This window comes from Euphorbia lathyris, chromosome 7, assembly GCF_963576675.1.
Source record: "Euphorbia lathyris chromosome 7, ddEupLath1.1, whole genome shotgun sequence".
Lineage (NCBI taxonomy): Eukaryota > Viridiplantae > Streptophyta > Magnoliopsida > Malpighiales > Euphorbiaceae > Euphorbia > Euphorbia lathyris.
The window spans coordinates 12,171,529-12,190,617 of NC_088916.1; the positions used below are offsets into that span (position 1 = coordinate 12,171,529).

General features: G+C 37.4%; 3 protein-coding genes across 3 annotated transcripts; 2 read left to right on the forward strand and 1 right to left on the reverse strand.

The window, feature by feature from the left end:
• Nucleotides 1–2,512: 2,512 nt before the first annotated feature.
• On the forward strand, nt 2,513–3,665 carry LOC136236004 (protein FAR-RED ELONGATED HYPOCOTYL 3-like). Its single transcript, XM_066026129.1, has 2 exons — nt 2,513–3,250; nt 3,341–3,665. Exons 1-2 carry the CDS (start codon nt 2,550–2,552, stop codon nt 3,663–3,665), a joined length of 1,026 nt encoding a protein of 341 aa, XP_065882201.1. The 5' UTR covers nt 2,513–2,549.
• A 2,053-nt stretch (nt 3,666–5,718) lies between these two features.
• On the reverse strand, nt 5,719–8,712 carry LOC136236005 (protein MAINTENANCE OF MERISTEMS-like). Its single transcript, XM_066026130.1, has 5 exons — nt 8,350–8,712; nt 7,505–7,781; nt 6,453–7,405; nt 5,952–6,362; nt 5,719–5,847 (listed from the first exon to the last, which is right to left on the reverse strand). The coding sequence occupies exons 3-5, from the start codon at nt 6,873–6,875 to the stop codon at nt 5,719–5,721; spliced, it is 963 nt and encodes a 320-aa protein (XP_065882202.1). The 5' UTR covers nt 6,876–7,405; nt 7,505–7,781; nt 8,350–8,712.
• Nucleotides 8,713–9,653: 941 nt separating this feature from the next.
• On the forward strand, nt 9,654–13,726 carry LOC136235661 (calcium uniporter protein 6, mitochondrial-like). The gene is made up of 2 exons (XM_066025497.1): nt 9,654–10,519; nt 12,736–13,726. Exons 1-2 carry the CDS (start codon nt 10,007–10,009, stop codon nt 13,225–13,227), a joined length of 1,005 nt encoding a protein of 334 aa, XP_065881569.1. The 5' UTR covers nt 9,654–10,006; the 3' UTR covers nt 13,228–13,726.
• The last annotated feature ends 5,363 nt before the right edge of the window (nt 13,727–19,089 follow it).

The window sequence follows — 19,089 nt, forward strand, 5'->3', positions numbered from 1 at the left end:
TTGATATGAATTCAATAATTAAAAAGAGTTAAAAGAGAGTCTTCTAAACTTATCCAAAAAACTTGATAAGTCCCCTCAACTTATCCATTTGCCTCTTAAACTTGTTTAAATTGATATACTCCTTCTATTCTACAATACATATCTTTTAAAGTTAATGCACACTAATTAAGAAATGCAATTAATTTTAAAGGTAATTAATTTATTAGTCTCTATATTTTGACAAAACACACTGTTTAGTCCTTGTATTTTTAAAAACACATGGTAAGGTCCCTAACCTTTTTCTCAGTGAACTGTTTAGTCATTCCGTCTGTTTGTTAGATTTTTTACCGTTTATGACTTCAGAAATGACTAAATTATCCTTTACTATTTACCTTCAAACTTCAGTAGAAAAAATCAAATTTAGAAAAAGAAGCTACTTGTATGGAGAACAAGAAAAAGAATAGACCAAATATTTACGAATTTGAACGATTAACAAGAAAATCAAGAAAAAGAACGCTCGAAGTTGATTTTAGATGCATTAGAGTTTAAAGGAAATGAAAATAAAAGGAAAAAGAAGAACGCAAATCCAAATTGACTAACAGAATCTTCATGAGAGTCTAACATGAAGGACTAAACAGTTCACCGAGAAAAACGTTAGGGACTAAACAGTTCACCGAAAAAAACGTTAAGGACTTTACCGTGTGTTTTTGAAAATACAGGGACTAAACAGTGTGTTTTGTTAAAATATAGGGACTAATAAATTAATTACCCTAATTTTAAATAAACGACTTTTTTACCCTTGTATTATTTAGATCCACTAGTAACTTTATCTATTCCCAAGGCAAAAAGTCAACTTAAATAGGGGTATAATTGGTAAAAGTAAATTAATTTGCATAGATTGAAGCAAAATGTCATATGTGGAACAAAAAAAAGTTCTCTAGAAAGACATGTATTGTGGAACGAAGGGAGTATATTTTAATTTGTTTAAATCTATAAAAAAAATTGAAAACTTAAAAAATAAAGGCCTAATCCGCGATTCTAAGTCATTAAGGGTCCGTTTGTTCTACCTACTGTTTGTTATTGTTGTTTGCTGTTTACTGTTGGAAAAAGATGCTTTTCCAAAAAGTAGAGATTCTCTGCTTTTGTAAAATGCTGTTTTTCAGGTGTAAAAGACAAACATGAGATCACTAACCAAACATTTAATGTTGCTTTTCAACTGTAAAAGGCAAACATGAGGAGTCTAACAAAACACCTTTTAAAATGAAAAGGTAAACAGAAGGTGAAAAGTAGGTAAACAAACACCCCTAAAACAAGTTAACTTTTTTTTACATCTTTATGATATTTTTAGGGTATTGCTAAATACTGCCCTTAATTTCCGTTTCACCGCACTGTTTTGACCATTTTACCCTTGCCACTTTTTTTCCCCCTAATACCTTAAAAACTCTCTCTAGTTTTCTCTCCCGAGCACAAATCCCGGATTTGAAAAAAATGGATCAAAACATTCCCGAAGACAATGAGTTCGAACACGAGGTAATATTACGAGAATTAAAAACGTTATTAATCATTTTTTTATTTTTTTTATTCGAATTTTGCCTGGACGGGTGGCGATTACCACCCGTTCCTTAGGCCGATCGGATGAACTACCCGATCGGCCTAAGGAACGGGTGGTAATCGCCACCCGCTCCACCCATGGAACGGGTGGTAATCGCCACCCGCTCCACCCATGGAACGGGTGGTACGCGCCACCCGTTCCACCTTTGGAACGGGCAGTACGCGCTGCCCGTTTCCACCTATGGTGGAACGGGTAGCCTGCCCGTTCAGGCAAAAGTGGGCAAAAATTGCCCCGAACTAATTTCGAACGGGAGAAATAGGCCCGAAGTATTTTTTTTTGTAATTTTAATGTAAATTTTTCGTATATTCAGGTACCGATAGAAGATTGGAACCCCGATAACATTGATTATAGTTCGCGTTTTATAACGGATACCGTTTTCCCCTCCAGTCAGGATGCTATTGATTGGGCAAAAAAGATAGCTATTCAGAATGGGTTTGAGCTTGTAATATCTTCGCACAAAAATGGGGGTAAACAGAAGTTGTTGCGCTGTTCACGGGGTGAACGATATAGAGGTGTTGTGAAAAATGATGAAGATCCTGCAATTAGGAAAAGTAAAACTAAAGCGTGCCGATGTAAATTTTAGATTAAAGCCTATCAACATGCAGACCTTTCGGGATGGGGGATAAAGGCTAAGGCTGGGTTAACTGGAATGCATAACCATACAATGCGTATGTATCCAGAGGGAAGTCGGCAAATGAGCGAACTCAGTATCGCATCTAAACAAATTGTGCGTGATATGTCTTCAGCTCAAGCAAAGCCTTGTGCTATTTTAGCAGCAGTTAAAGAAAAACACCCAGAGGACAACTCAGTAATTAAACACATATATAATTACAGGGACAAAGTGAGGAGGGACGCGTTTGAAGGTAGAGACCTGGCTAGTCAATTCTACCATATTGCTGTGGAGAACAAATAGGTCAATTACACACAGGCTGATTCAGGTGTGATAACGCATGTGTTCATGGCACATCCAGAGTCAGTTGATATGTTCAGGACTTACCACTGGTACATCGACATTGATTCAACGTACAAAACAAACAAGTACAAAATGCCGTTTGTTGAGATTGTTGGGATGACGCCATGCAATAATAACTTCAAGATAGCGTATGCTATTGTTAAAGACGAGACCGAAGGGAGCTATCGTTGGATTTTGCAAAGGCTGAAGATTTTGCTTGGGGATGATCTTAACCCGACCGTTGTTGTTAGTGACAGGGAGCTTGGGTTATTAAAGCCGATACAAGAAGTTTTTCCACAAGCAGCGCACTTGCTATGCACTTGGCATATTAATAAGGATGTGGAAGATCGTGTGTATAGAATCATTGGAGATAAAGGCCTTGCCTCTAAATTCAAGAATGGCAAATGGAGAACAATATTAGAATCATTAACCATTGAGGAGTACGAGACCAATCTTATGATGATGAAGGAAAAGATGAGCAGGTTCAAAGGAGTTATCTCGTATGTTGAGGAGACGTGGTTGGTGCATAAGGAGAAGTTTGTTGTTGCTTGGACAAAGGAGTTCCTACATTTTGGTAACACAACTACTTGTCGAGTGGAGAGCGAACATGCTAGTCTAAAGCAATGGCTCAATACGGCAACTGGGTCCCTTGACACGGTATGGCAGAAGGTTCACAAGCAGATTGAATCACAAGCAACCAATATAAGGTATTTGCAATTTCTTCTACTGCGATTTTGGAATTTGCATTTAGGGTTGTATCATTTCACTAACTAATAATAATTTTGTCTTCGTATCAGGTACATGCTTGAACAGTCGCGGCTTCGTCAAGCAGTCACTTTCACCGGACGCCCATTAAGCCAACTTGTATTCAAAGTCTCTCATTATTGTCTGCAGTTGTTGAATCAAGAGTTAGAGCGTATGAGAGGGTTGAGCCATGAAGTGTACGTGCGTTGCGGTTGTGTATTGAGAACATCGCATAAGATACCATGTGCATGTGAACTGAAACGAGCTTGTGATCTGGAACAAATGATCAGTTCTGAGAGTGTTCACGTGTTTTGGAGAACACTTTTAATCAATCATGGTCACACTGATGAAAATGACGGGCGTAATGATCTGAACTAGGAGCAGCGATATTTTAAGTCCTTAGTGGACCAAGTCTCTAAAGCCGACCCATCCGTAATGCGTAATATTTCAATGTTTATCCATGATCAACTACACCCTGATCAAGCTCAGTACACCGAACCCGATGTCAAAATTAACGTGCGGGGGCGACCTAAGGTGAGCAAATCCACAAAACGTATGCCGAGTTCTTGGGAATATAATGAAACTCGTCGTGGACGAGCTCGTTCTACTAGTTCATCTAGGAGTCGTGGTAGAAGTGGCAGAATTAGCTCATCATCCTCGGTACATAATGCTGCCTCATCAGGTAAATTATATCTGATAAACCTAACTTTTTTTTATAACTGTTTTGCAATATAGAGTTGTTTTACACTAATATACATGAATGCAGATGGAAAAACGTATCATGGTTCTGAATTCGTACATACCGATAAAATAGTTGGCATAATTAAACCATACGTCGAATCATACTACGACGTTGTAGGTGATGGAAATTGTGGTTTCCGTACGGTAGCAACTTACATTTTTGGTGACGAAGAAGCGTGGCAGACAGTTAGGCATCACATTCGAAATGAAGTAATTGCTAACCGTTGTTTGTATCAAAGAGTGTTTGTTGATACTGTTGATGCAGCTCTTCGTAGAGTAAGTTGGGACGGTGCAGGTTGTACGCCGGATTATTGGATGATCGTTTGGGATGACTTGTGGCCGGTTGCTACCATGTACAATTCTGCTATCATGTTATTTGGCTTCTCAGGTGGGGACACATTAGCGTTGTGTGGTACTATCTTACCATTGTATGCCGCATCGACTGCTACAAGACCATCACGTGAGATTTGTATAGCTCATTTAGGGAATCACTGCCAGCACTACATACGTTTAAATTTATCGCCTAACTTTCCGGTGCCCCCTACTTTAGTTATCCACATTCCAACGTCTATATTCCAACGTCTATATTCCAACGGCTATATTCCAACGTCTATATTCCAACGTCTATATTCCAATGGCTATATTCTCCATCTATAAAATTAAACAATGTTGCTACTTCAGTTATCCACATTTACTCTTTACATTACGATCAACGAAAACTCTCAAACATAAATGGCTTCATCTGATTTTACCAACGAGTTCCCTAATTTTCCTCCCGAGAAAAGCATAGTTTCAACTTTGAATAAGTCTGATTGCACGACGAAGATGCTTGATTATCAATACTACGCAATCCGTGTATATGGAGAGACATTTGTGAGTCCAACAATGTTCCATCCTGAATTTCCATTTATGTTTTGCTTCAAGCTTCCGTCTGCTGGTGAGTTTCCAATATACTCACTACACATGTTGTGGTTCTTATGTTATATGAATTACATGCCTTTTGAATTTGCTCTAGAGGAATGGTTGAACAATTTGAATGAAGGAAATATTCCTAGTCATATTCAAACATTTCTGAAGTGGTTTATGCCTATTGATGACTGGAAAGCTATGTTCGCCAGACTATTGCGTGATAATCAGAGGGGAATCATCCCTAAAAAAAATTTCAACTCCATCATCTTTTTAAGATGGACAGAGTCTGAAATTTCTCATGAGGTTCATCGAACTTATCCTTACTCGATCGTGAAAAATTGGGATCGCTATAAATTAGAGGTTCGAGTACTACAGAGTATCAGCGCTTCAAAGAACGATTACCTGCCAGGACGAGCTTGGCCAAGAAATAGAGGAAATGCTCCATGGAACATTTTTCCTGTGGAATATGAGACGAATATTGCAGAGGAGAAAGAGATATACATTGCAATACAGTCAGGTGTACTAGCGACATCTTCACCAAACATTCAGGTGTACGAAGAAGATAGTGACTAATGTCTTTTTTTTCCGGTTTATGTCGTTGTAATGTCTTTTTTCAGTTTATGTCGTTCTAATGTATTTTTACAGTTTATGCAGTTTATGTCGTTCTAATGTATTCTTAAATTTGCAATAATAACAAAACATACCACAAAAAAGTACTAAAATATCAATCCACCAAATTCTGTCAAAATAGTACTAAAATACTACAAAATACAGTCATAAGTCACTTGACCAAATGCCAAGCATCCATAATCTCCTCTAACGACTGCCTATATACAATCGCAGCATCCTCGTCCAGATGACTCATGTGATCCAGCACAGTTTCACCCCAGTCAGATAATCGACTAACCCACTGTAAAAAAGTAAGGAACAAAAAACAAGGTTAATATCATTTCACATTTCAGTAAATATCATTTCACATTACTAGACCAGTCAAGAAAACCAAAAATAACTTACAATCTCACTGTTCGAGCGAGTATAAACAGCCGGTCCGGGTGCAACAATCTCCGGAAGTAGACGAGGGTGTGAGTGACGGGTGTACCAATGCATGTACTGATCCTCACAATCTGATGGAGTATGTGCTGGAGTGAATACAGACAGTATAAGGACGGACGACTGGGGAAAAGAGTCCCAAATACCCTGCACCATCACAGCTGGCACCTCTACACGATACTTCAAACTGGTCCACGGGCGAACAGCCTTAGAAGGCTGCAATATCGGTCTAGGAATGGTCTGCACATGTCCAAGCTGTCGAAGGCATCGCCCCGGCATGTACGGCTCGATCACATCCCGATACCGTATCCATCCAGAATATAGAGTCCTCGGGGTCTCAGTAATGGCATCAGGGCCATACGGCATCCACATGACCTACCGATGTATAAAATTACATTAACACATACAAGTAATACACAAATTTGTTTTAATTGAATAGTATTTATAATTATAAAGCAAGTATACCTCATCTGCTGTCAACACATCAAGCCGGGCACGAAATGCTCTCAGCCGCTCATCGCTCTTCTCCATCGATATAGATGGCCACAACGAAGCCCTAGGAAGATCCGGGTCAACTGTAACTGCCTCTCGATGTGGCCTGAAGCAAGGAAAATACTCATAAATCCAGGACTGGAGCAATGTCATACAACCCGTCATCTGCCCGCAATCTCCTCTGGTAGCAATACCAAGATGACGGTATAGATATGCTAGTGCAGCTGATCCCCAAGAAAGTCCAACGGCTCCAGCCGCCGAGTCCTGCACCTCTAACAGACAAGAAGGTCGGATGCGGTCACAACTCTTGTCTACGAACAAGGTGGAACCGAGCATCAGCCACGTCCAAGCTATAGCCTGGGTCTCAGGAATCCGATCACCTCCACAGCGCTCCATGACGGAAGCGGCTCGTATACCACCAGAAGCATAATGACGGGCATCTAACTCAACCCGAGTCACCCCAAACTAATCCATCACGCACTCCTTAAGCTCATCAACAGTCGCATCAGCAGTCACCATAGCACCATCTACGGGGATGCGCAATATCTCCCACACATCATGCATCAAAATGGTCATCTCGCCAAATGGCATGTGAAATGATGACGTGTTTGGCTGCCACCGCTCAACAAATGTCGTGATCAGTGCATCATCTATGTGACTGTGCATAATACCAGGTAAATGGAACAAGCCAGATGACTCGATACGCGACTGAATCGTCCGGGAAGAACCACTGTACCATAATCTCAGCTTCGTGCAATACCCTGATCTGGTATGACACCTAAGGACGCCCCTGTCCTGACCGGCCCATATAGCACATGCAATATGTCCCAAAAAGCTCGGGATCACAGCACCATCAAATGGACCCCCGGGGACGGGGTCCTTCACAACCCAGTCATCCTCTACACTCCTCGATCGCTTGCTGCTACCTGAAATTACAGCAAACGGTAGACATTAATTTTTTAGTATATTTTTCAATAATCACGATTAACACAAATACAAATAAACACATTTTTAATTTCTCTTACCAGAAGAAGATGCTGCGGTAGAAGAAAATCGTCCGTCTCGACCCCTCGTCACAACGCCACGATCTATGGGGATAGTATCAGCACTAGGACGATGCATAGAAGCATCCCCGTCCATGTCTATACCAGCCGCCTCATCCCGTCCCTCAGCACGCTCCGCCTGTGCAGCATGTGCCCTCCGGGCGTCCGCCATAAACCGCTGCTGCTCCTCCCGGTCCCGTCGAGCAGATGCAGTAACAGGACGTGAAGACGTGCGTCTAGGGTCAGCTCCCTCCTTATCCTGTAATATTATTTATTTATAAGGTATATTCAATTTAACATAATTTTTTTTTCTATACGTTCGGGTTTGCCTACGCCCGGTCCGTGCAATTTTTTTTAAAAAAAATTCAAAATTTGCCCCTTTTTGGCCTGGGCGGGTGGTTTACACCACCTGCCCTAAGGGCCAAACGGGTGCGGCGCACCAGTCGGCCTTAGGGCCGACCAGTGCGCCGTAAATGTTTGGCCCTTAGGCCAAACGGGTGGCGCATGCGCCCCACCATAAGGTGGAGCGCATGCGTTGTACGCGTTCCACCTTAAGTGGAACGCGTACGTCGAGCGATCCACCCTAAGGTGGATCGCATGCGCCGCGCGCTCCGCCTTACGGTGGAGCGCGTGCGCCGTGCGATCCACCTTAGGGTGGATCGCTCGACACGCTGCATCTCCACCTACGGTGGAACGCATAGTTCATGCGTTCCACCGTAGGTGGAGATGGATTCCGGCGCCCGCCTAGGCGAAATTCTGGGATTTTAATCCCGAATTTCGGCCCGATTACTCACGATTTTGATAACTTTTTTTATGGAAATACTTACCGTAATACCCATGTATCCTTTGCCGATGCCTCCTCTTCGTGCCATCTCGTTTTTGGTCGGTTTTTTTTAGAATGGAAAAGATGTTGAGAGGATTTGGAATTTCAAAACTTATGTTTGAAATAATGAGAAGGGCAAAAAGGTCAATACAGGGCGGTGAACCGGAATTTTAGTGCGGTATATAGTCGCCCACTATTTTTATAAATTTTGAATTTAATCATGAAACTTTAAGCAAGTTTAAGGAACTAATGAAGTAACATATAAATTCATTTATTGAATTAGATTTGTGTCAATTTCATTCTTTTCATTGGTTGCATTTTGTAGTTTTCTCTTTAGTAATATTTCAGACCTAATTCTTTTAGGTCTCCTAAAGGTGGTTGGGATGTCCATAGTCCTTCTAGTTCTAGCTTACCATTTTTACTCAAAAAAAAAAAATGTTATAATCTAATTCACACAAAAAGCGTTGGTATTTTCATAATATAATTAAAAGACTCTTATTTAAAATTCATATTTTGGATCTTTTCATACGTGATATATGAGAAATTAAGATTGAATTTTAATTTAATAAATGTGATTATGGATATGTTATACGCCTAATCTCCAACTAAAACAAGCTCTAAATTCTGAATTTCCGAAAAGGAATCGCACGAACATCCGACTTGTATCAATATCCGAAGCAAATGAATAGTAAACACATAATGTCATGATAGTACTGATCTATCGAGCGAGGTAGGATGAGATTATGTCGTTTCTACACATAACAGGATAAACGAACTCAAAAGTCTTCGCAGACAATCTTTATCCCAACATCATGAAAAACGGAGTCAAAATAACAATGAATAGACGTACAATAACGTTTACACCCATATTGACTGGTGGTTGCTCCAGTTCAAACATGTAGGTCTTTCAAAAAATGCCTGTCTAAACCCATATCACATAACCACCCGAGAGAGCGGACAAGCACGCTTCACGGCCCACCCGAGGCACAAAGGCGACATACTTTAAAAAGCGATTTGAAACAAATATAGGGACCGACTTTACAAATTATCACACATATAAACCCAGAATCTCCAAATTAACTACAGTACATTGAAAGCATCTTTTAACCGACCAATTGACTCAAATATTCATTAACTGAACACCGTAACAAATTAGAAATCTCAATTTACAAACTTTTAAACCACAGACCTCTATTCGTAAATCCGCAAACCAAGAAAAAAAAATTTGCAACAAAAATCTTACATCCAAAATCCAAAAATTTCCAAAGAACAAGGACATGAGCAGGATTAATCTATCGGAAATTCAAACACTTGGAGAATGGTAGACCACCGGCCATATCCGCCCTCTCCGTCGGCATTTGGACATTTATTAGCTATTTCTTCGTTTCCCTTTTAACCTTTACCATTTCCTTCAACTTTCCTACTTAGTGGCCTACGCTTTTGGGTTTTTATTTTAAGAAAGAGAAGATGCTCTCTTTCTTTTGATTTTCAAATTCATGTATTTTAGGATTTCTTAATTCACACAACAAAGTCAATCCTAATGTGCAGGTTCATAGATCTGTCTTTGTTCTATCGATCCGATATCATCTTTGATTGTTTTTAACATGTTCTAATGTTAATTTTGATACATAAAACAATAATCCAAGTCTAAAACTCATACAATGTGGAGGAGATTATGGTCTTCTGGTGTTTTCAAGCACACAGCCGCCGCATCTACGGCGGCGGTGGTGGTGAGGTCGACTCCGTCACTCACGGCTTCACCGGTTTTGTTGGGATCGGGAAGGTATCCGATTCTTCAACCTTCATGTTTTGGAAGAGAAGGACGGCCGGGTGCGACGCTGTTGAGCAAGTATTACTTAATGTCAACGTCGTCTTCGTCTGATTCTAATGGCAGCGGCAAAAAGGAAGGAGGAGGAGAAGGGGGGAAAGTAGATACTGAAAGTATAACTTGTGGAGAGGTGAAGAGATTGATGAGGCTAGTGAATGTGGAAGGATTGAAATTGAAATTAGGGATGGATGGGAAAGAGATAATACCTTATACTGATCTTCTTGAAGCTTGTAAAAGCATGGGTGTTGCTAGAACTCAAGAAGAAGCCATGGCTTTTGCTCGTGTTATGGATGAGGCTGGTGTCATCCTTCTCTTCCGAGACAAGGTTTATCTCCATCCTGATAAGGTACCTTATTTCCCCCCTTTCCCCTGTGTATGGAGCATATTCCATTTTGTGTCCATTTCCTTTCATTATCATTGGATTCTATTGGTGCTCCTTGAGAAAAATCATTTTCCTTCTTTTTGTTTTGTTTTGCTTTATTGCTGTAATCACGGGACCTGTCAAATCAATTCATGATGTTCTGCTTTCCTATGTTGCCTCTTATTATATATCATGCTCAGCCTTGCATTTTAGTACAGATTTAAAACACTAAACAGCTCCAAGGTTATGATTGCAGTAGTTTTTTTGGGCCTAAACCTAAATCATCCAGATTCGAGCCATGTAGGTCCCTCTGGGGAGGCGAAACTCTCCCGCATAAGTATTTTAATCACGGTTACATTCTCATCTCCATGATTGCAGTAGTTAAGACATCAATAAAGTGTATATGTCATGAATTGTTGGGTTAAGAGAAGCATGATTAGTTTCTTTATCTTTTATTTGTCTTGTTAGTGACAAACAGAAACATGTAGGGCAGTTTTAGGTAAAATGTGATTGAACTTTAAGCATAATGCAGTAGTACAGAGTGAGGATACCTCTTTTTCATGTCTGGGGATGTCACAGTATGGGGCCTAGCATGTTCTTGAATTGGATATCCCACTTGTAACCATCAAATTGCTGTTTTTCATTGTGGCCCAGAAATAGTACAAACAGAATTAGAAATACCAGAATGTAAAAGTGTTATGAAATTGACAAGCTATATTATATTGGTAAAGCTTTTGTTTAATCGGACTAAAGAAGGTCTACCGTATATCTCGTTTTTCTTTTCCTTTGGCTGGTGTATATTGCCTTCTTGTGAAAGAAATATGAGATGATCATTGTGGATCATTCGATTAATCTCAAGGTTCTTGGGGAACAGAATGTTTGAGCTTACATCAGCTGCTGGTGCACATAGAAAAATTTGTTCAATCATTGAAGTTGGTGTGTTGTTTATAAATGTTCTTGTTCGTAAGGAAGTATGACTCCTCTATCATTGAACGGTCAATTCTATTTGTGAGTGTCGGATCCCACTACAATCATAACGAACTTTGTTCAAGAATTTCATGCAGTTTGTCATGATTTGAGATTTGATATAGCTAGTTGTTTGTCTATCTGAGCTCCATGTTGATTTGCAGCAAATGGTATAGCCTTTTTCGATGTCTGTAGGCCCAAGCCAAAAGGCCGATTCCCAAAATGTATTCCAATTCCACTCTCCCTAACTGATCACTATATAACCTCTAATATAACAAACTTCAGCTAGCGGTATGCACGTCACTTTCTATTCCGTGATTGCCCATTATTATCATCTAGCATTATCTACCACATTCTCTATCACATACTGTTGGTGAAGATTTCTTGTTACAAGGATGTAGGTTTTCACCTTTCCGTGGCCTACGGTGTGGCTATGAATCTCCAGCTTTCCTCCCAATATGGGGAGAAATTGTATTCTAAGATGTTTCCCTCTGGCAGAAGCACAAAAATGAAGATTCTACACCTCTAAGTTCTAATTTTGGAACTTGGAAGATGTCCAGATGATACTTATTTTGTTTTCTGAAATAAGTTAGTTCAAGAAACATCATTAGCACCCATCTGATCAAAACTAACTTCCTGAGGAAACGTTGAACGTGTTAGGACACAGCCTAGTTTTGAGTTTTGACTTGTGCTGCTGTTCAATTAGTTATCTTTTAACGTTCACATAACTTCATGATTTTGTCTGCATGAGTACTAGCGAACTTCTCTCTTTCTTCGAGTAGAAGCTGCTCAAAAGTTGAGTAATATAGTGATGTATCATTCTACTTTCTTCTACCTCCTTTTATGCTTGCTGGTTCATTTGGTGGAAATTGTTACTTATGTCTGCGCTCTTTCGTATACATTCTGTCCTCTTTTTGTGGATGTGTTCAGCATCATGTCACCGTACGTTCTACTGAACATGATTAGTCTTGAAAAACTCATTGTTACTTGTTACCCACATGAAAATTACAGAAAGGTAAGATGCCAAAACAATGGTTAGATCATGTGCGTCATCATGAATGAATAGAAGTGCGAAGTAGTTAGAGGTATGTATCTGTTTTCAACAATAACCAGCAGCATCTTCATGTGCATTTGCACGTGCTGGTTTTAATCGTGCTTATCTATTGTTTGAGTCTTCGGGGGGAAATCGTTTCTAGCTTTCGCAACTACTTATTCGTGTATTTGCTTGTGTTCAGGTGGTAGAACTGGTTAAAAGAGCGATGCCTCTGGCACTTACTCCGGAAGATGACCCTATGAGGGCTGAGCTAAAACATCTGCAGGAAAGGAAGGAAGAAATTGACATACAGGCGCATAGGCAGGTTCGCCGTGTCCTTTGGTCAGGGCTTGGGTTCTTTATAGTGCAGATTTCACTATTCTTTCGACTAACATTCTGGGAATTTTCATGGGACGTCATGGAACCAATAGCGTTTTTCGCAACAACAACAGGCATAATAGTAGGCTATGCATACTTCTTGTTCACTTCAAGAGATCCAACTTACCAAGACTTGATGAAGAGACTCTTTCTTTCTAGGCAAAGACAGCTATTGAAGAAGCAGAGTTTTGATGTTGAGAGATTTAAGGAATTGCAGAATAAATGCAAAATATCTCCTGATGTTGCTTCTTCTGTCCGAAAACGCACCGGCTTCGATGTCGAACTCGAGGATTGTAACACAATCCGTAAGGACTAACTTCTTTTTCTTTGCTGCTATCTTCCTCATATCCTGGTGAGATTTATCATATCATATATATTTGGCAAAATCCATTGTTAGACTCCTCAACTTTCTACATTTTGCTCATTGAGTCCTTATACTTCTACTTTTTATAAAATTGAGCCACAGCTTTTCATTTTTTGTCATTTGAGTCTCTTGAACTTGAAGTGCATTATGCATAGGCTTACTTTTTTCTTCAATCAGCCCCATTTGAAGTATACAAAGAGACTCAAATAAGTGAAAAATAAAATTTGGAGGCTCAATTAAAAATAAATAGAAGTATAGGACTTGAACTGAACAATTTAGAAAGTTGGAGGGCTGTGTATTGTGCCTATATTATATATAATCGGAATTTTAACACGGTCATACATAGAATTTACCTTGTACTTTTTCTCTTTTGACGCTCAAATTTTGTAGCTTCTTCACTTGTGTACTTGTTCTTAAACTATAATGCTAACAGCATCATTCTTCTTCCTAATTATAATTTTCATATTCCAAAAAGCCAAGAATATTGTTTATTGGTGGGCTCTAATTGTGCCGAGTCAAGCACGGCTCATCAGAAATTTAACCAGCTCGAGCTCAACATTTTGTTTGCGAACAGTTTGTTAATTATGTTCATGAATTTTGCTCGCGAACAACTTATTAATTATATTTATTTGAAATTTTTTTAACACAAAATTATATAGTTGTGAAATCCACAAAATTAAAGTTTCACACAAAATTCAATAGTTTTTTTATATTTCTTCCTTTATAGAAATACTATTAAAAAGAATAATTGAACCAAGTTTTATTATAATTGAGCTTATTCATGAGCTTGTTCATAAACCAATAGCCGAGTATGCTCGCGAACTTTGTAAACAAGTTTCGATGTGCTCAAGCTCAGCTCGTTTATAATTCGAACCGAACACGGTTGAGTTTTTATTGAGCCGAACACTGAGTCGCTCATGAGCGGCTCAACTCGTTTATACTAGACCTGGACATGGGCTGGGCTGGGTTGGGTCTGTCGGGCTTTTAATAAAGCCTGACGAGCCCAAGCCCATCTTAGCCCGCAAGAAATTTAGTCGGACTCGGGCCTAAGATATGAATCCCAAGCCCGTCCGTCTAAGCCCATCTGTATATTAAAAAAATTAAAATTAAAATATCACACCAAAAAATACAATTAAATTTAAAATGTGACACCAAAAACAATTAAACCAAAAAAACATATTCAATGCTCAATTGAATTCCAAAAAACATACTGTATCCGCCATTAAACCAAAAAATATAAAATAAATTTATAATTTATATAAATATATATTGGCTAAGTGCGGATCTGATATATTTATATAATTTATAATTTATATATAGTATATCGGGCCGGGTCGGGTCGGACCGATGCCTAAGCTCGCCCAGTTTTTGGCGAGTTTATAACATCATTTTTATGTGTTCAAGCCCGACTAAATGAGTCTGGGCTTGGGCAGGCCGGGCGGACTTGCCGGCCCATGCTCAGATCTAGTTTATACTCTATTTATCGGAAACTACTACTTTGTCAGCGCTGCTAATATTATGGATCATAAACTTCATTTCGTTCTTGACATGTTACATGATACTAACATTTTGTTAATGGACAAGTTTGACCATTTGATTTTTTTTATTCATATCACTATAAATTATGATCAAATATCTATTTTTAGGTCATGATTTTGTTACTTTTTTAACCATGATTTATTTGGATTTTAATATTAGTATTATATGAAATATAAGGATTTTTATGTTATAAAATGAAATTTAGAGACGTTATTCTCTTGCTGATTGGGGTACTGATTTGGCTAAATCATGGAGGATTGTCTGACTCAAATTTGGCAAACAGTTTGCAATGATGCTAGATCAGTTTTTCAGTAATATTAGTTCAGTTAAAAAAAAAAATTAGAGAATGTTAATATTAACAACATTGTAGTTTAAGGGCTATGTGTCAAACCCGATCTAAAATCAGATCAGATAAGACGGCGGGACATTACCACTGGCTTATTATATAAATCAGTAGCAGTGTCTCTCAAATAAGGAGAAAAATCAAAACAAAAACCAAATTCTGGTTTAAAGCTAAAATAACCAACATATGTCGTTTCCAGCCTAACTTCTTCATACGGAGTCCGATTAAGGCGATTCAAAAACCCCTGTAAACGTAAGACAAAAATAAAGAACTTTTATTTACGACTCCATGACATATTCGGCCTATATCTGGTCGAAAAATGCATCATAAGGTTCAGATATGAATCTGATTTTTTCGCATTACCTATATAGACAATTCTCTAATATCTCTAGCTCAAAGTTATGACTTATTCATAACCCATATCACACTGCTCCACAAGTTCTCAACTTCAGCTAATTATATATATACATGTAGATAATACATACCAAACAAAAGGACATTACCAAAAACAAGATATACAAGTGTCCTTAAACATATACTATCCACATATATGTACATGAACAAAATGGATGCAATACCCTAGGGACAACTTGAACCTCGTAGCTGTAACCGAACATCGCCCTATGATCGAGTACCCCTCTCGGTACCTTGCACTTCTTCGCCTAAAACAAAACATTAAAAACATTTGGAAAAATGAGACAAAAATCTCAATAAGAAACTATCAGCTATAAAAAACCAATTTTACTTAACATAACTACATATATACATTTATAAAGGATTTAATCAAAACCTTATAAAATATACTCAAAACTTAAGTTCATAATATAGTCAAGGTACTAAACCAAAAACTTAAAATATTGTATCCATTTTTGAGTTCATCCCCTTATCAATCAATCACAATTCACAACATACACGAGACGTCTTTTAACATTATCCCATAGGGTCTTACCCGATACTTCACTGCCATACCGATAGGTTTTCAGACTGTGTACACATGCCATATTTCTCACTAAATATGGTCTTTTAGATTCGAAACCACCCAACCGGACGACTCTTAATGGATACCAAACATTTTATTCCATATATATATATATATATAAACCAAAAACATATATGTATATATTTCATAATCAAGCTCATAATTTTTTCATTCTCCAAAATATCAATCCTTAATCAATAAAAACTCCAAAATCTATCAACCAAACGAAACCTCAAATCAACATAACCAAGTAAAATCTGTAATTCACATATAATCATAATCAATAGCTTCATTTGAACTATAATTTCACAATAAAAAGCAAGATCGTGAAAAACCCCAATTTTTCAAAATTTCTGTATAACCCTAAGATATCAATTTCTGAAAATTCTTTGATTATATATATATATATATATATATAAAACTCAAAATATAGTTGATAGTTACTTACCTTGGCTACTAGTTGAAGAAAATACACCCGTTCGATTCTCCTCTAAATTCTGTCTAAGAAACGCTTCCGAAACTAAAAAACTCTTCGGTTAGGACTTAGAACTATGCATAAGAATGCTATAGTTCTTGGAAAAGGTTTGGGTTATATATCCCAAATCTGGTAAATATCCAGTTTGGTCCTCCATCTTTATATAATCTTTTAATAATTATCCTAAACTTTTAATTTACACATAAACCCATCAAATTAACTCCAAACTTTCCTTATAGCACCAAATAAAAATCACACACCAAATAATTATAATATATATTAATATCAAGGTATAAATTCTAGAAATTTAGACACGGACATGGCACTATGAATATATTTTACGTGACTTTTAAGATGCAAAACTTGTTCAAATAGTAGATTCTCAGACCCCGTTTATTTATCGGAATTTCCTAAGAAAACAAACAACTGATAATCAGAGAAATATATTAAGAAAATAAGGAAATGTTACCTTTTGAAAAAGGATAAAATATTTTATTCAATTTATCAGAACTCTACTCCATTTACCATTTAAAAAAAATCAGAATTCCAACGCTTATCTTATGAATAATTTTCATATAAATACAATTAGCTCTGTAATATAAATTTAAAATAGGATTAGTGCTATAACTTTTTTTCTACTCCGCAACTCATCATAAATTTTAATAGAAAACAATTATCATCAAATTCTAAAATTCATCAATATTACAAGTAATATTTGCCAATCATATCATTACAAATGGAAATTAACATTAATGATTGATTCGATCATTCTTCCATTTTCAATCCTGATGAAATTTTTTTAAGGCATAAACAACTACCGGAAATTATTTTTCGGTGTTGTAGTAAAATATCAAAAAATATTTTATTTTCAAATAAAATATTTTGTCTTACCCAATATTTTTATTTATTAAATGATAGAATTTTCTAATATATTCTAGTTATATTTAGAGGGTTTTTTTATTTTCCATATTCAGCAACCCAATATATGAAAATTTAGTGCGTACAAATAATGAAATTAGATAAGTTTGTTATTATAAATTAAAAATGTATGATTATTATTATTATACTATAATTGGTTGGATTAACTCAGATGGCAACAGGTACTCTACCCGCGGATACCCGGTACTACCCGACCCTAATGGGACTACCCGTACCCTGTATAAAAGGGTATAGGTTCAAAATCATGAAGGAAAATAGGCTAACGTATAGCAGCGAAAATATAAAAATTTTAACCTATTTCCATTAACCCCAAGATCCGTTAATCGTTATTTCATACAAAGAGGGATAAGAAGAAATACCTTTCAGAAGTTCTATCTACCGTTGCAAACGAAGTGCCCACAACTCTTACTTCGAGTTCCCGAGCACAAAACAAAACAATAGAAGATCAAGTTAGAATCAACCGTTTATAACAACCAAAGTAGATTGTCTCTAATTAATCAACACAAGATCAAGGGATAAAGAGAAAGAGATGAAAATCAATTGAACGGAAGGAAGCGGTGGAAAATCTCGTCCTCGAGCTAGGGGTTGAAATTCTCTCTCCTTTTCTTAGGGTTGGATTTCGAAAATCCCTATAGGGGTATTTATAATCTCTCTTGTATCTAATCCTTAGTTAGATAGAATTAGGTTATTGAATAAGAATTTAATTCGGAATAGAATTCTTAATTATTATCTATTAATATATCTAAATATAAAAGATAATAATAATAACCTTATTGGATAATAATAGGAGTAATATAATCTAATTAAAACTCCTAATTTATTTATCCTTTAATTAATTTAATTCATAATCCTAATCTAATTAGGATTGATAAAATCAAATTAATTATTTATGTATTAACATACATAAATCGCCCCCCTTAGTAATTGGGCCTTATTGGGCTCAGTTGGGCTTCCATCAATTAATTAACATATGTCTCTCTTTTGGATTCCAAGTCTTATGTGTGACCCATTAGGTTCTTATTGCTTCTAGCCGTATGCAACTTATTAAATTAATTTTCAAAGAATTATATTTAATCTTTGCATAACGGAATGATGTAGAAAGTATGTGATTAGCAAGTCTGTAATCATTCCCCTAGAGCTATAAGAAGACAGGTTGATTCTGTCGTTGACCTTTCCGTATTAGTTACGGTATAATTCGATCCTTTATCAACTACGTCCTTGAACTGAATCTTATGACTATGGATAATGTCAAGTCACATATAGCGAGACGTTCGTTTTACTTGTTCTGGCCGAGTCAACTCCAATTAGATAGGTTAAGAGAAATCCGCATTTCAATCTTAAGCTATCACCTTGCAAGGATTTAGAGTCAAGTCTTCCACAAGCGATCCATGTACATATCTCCCATTTATCGGGAGTGATAAATGCTCAATCCAATGTATAACGATCCCGCAATCACTTCCTGTGATACCCAACGTCTGCTGTTCACACCCCAGAGTCATCTCTGTTAAGGATCGTGTTACAACAGGATCAAAGCGTCAC

What these genes read in the sequence shown, in the direction of transcription:
- LOC136236004 (XM_066026129.1), top strand. Translation starts at nt 2,550, where the DNA reads ATGGCACATCCAGAGTCAGTTGATATGTTCAGGACTTACCACTGGTAC. An exon ending in TCACAAGCAACCAATATAAG is followed by an intron (nt 3,251 to 3,340) that starts GTATTTGCAATT and finishes TCTTCGTATCAG; the next exon opens with GTACATGCTTGAACAGTCGC.
- LOC136236005 (XM_066026130.1), bottom strand. Translation starts at nt 6,875, where the DNA reads ATGGAGCGCTGTGGAGGTGATCGGATTCCTGAGACCCAGGCTATAGCT. An exon ending in ATGTGTTGACAGCAGATGAG is followed by an intron (nt 6,363 to 6,452) that starts GTATACTTGCTT and finishes ATACATCGGTAG; the next exon opens with GTCATGTGGATGCCGTATGG. An exon ending in CTCGCTCGAACAGTGAGATT is followed by an intron (nt 5,848 to 5,951) that starts GTAAGTTATTTT and finishes ACTTTTTTACAG; the next exon opens with TGGGTTAGTCGATTATCTGA.
- LOC136235661 (XM_066025497.1), top strand. Translation starts at nt 10,007, where the DNA reads ATGTGGAGGAGATTATGGTCTTCTGGTGTTTTCAAGCACACAGCCGCC. An exon ending in TTTATCTCCATCCTGATAAG is followed by an intron (nt 10,520 to 12,735) that starts GTACCTTATTTC and finishes GCTTGTGTTCAG; the next exon opens with GTGGTAGAACTGGTTAAAAG.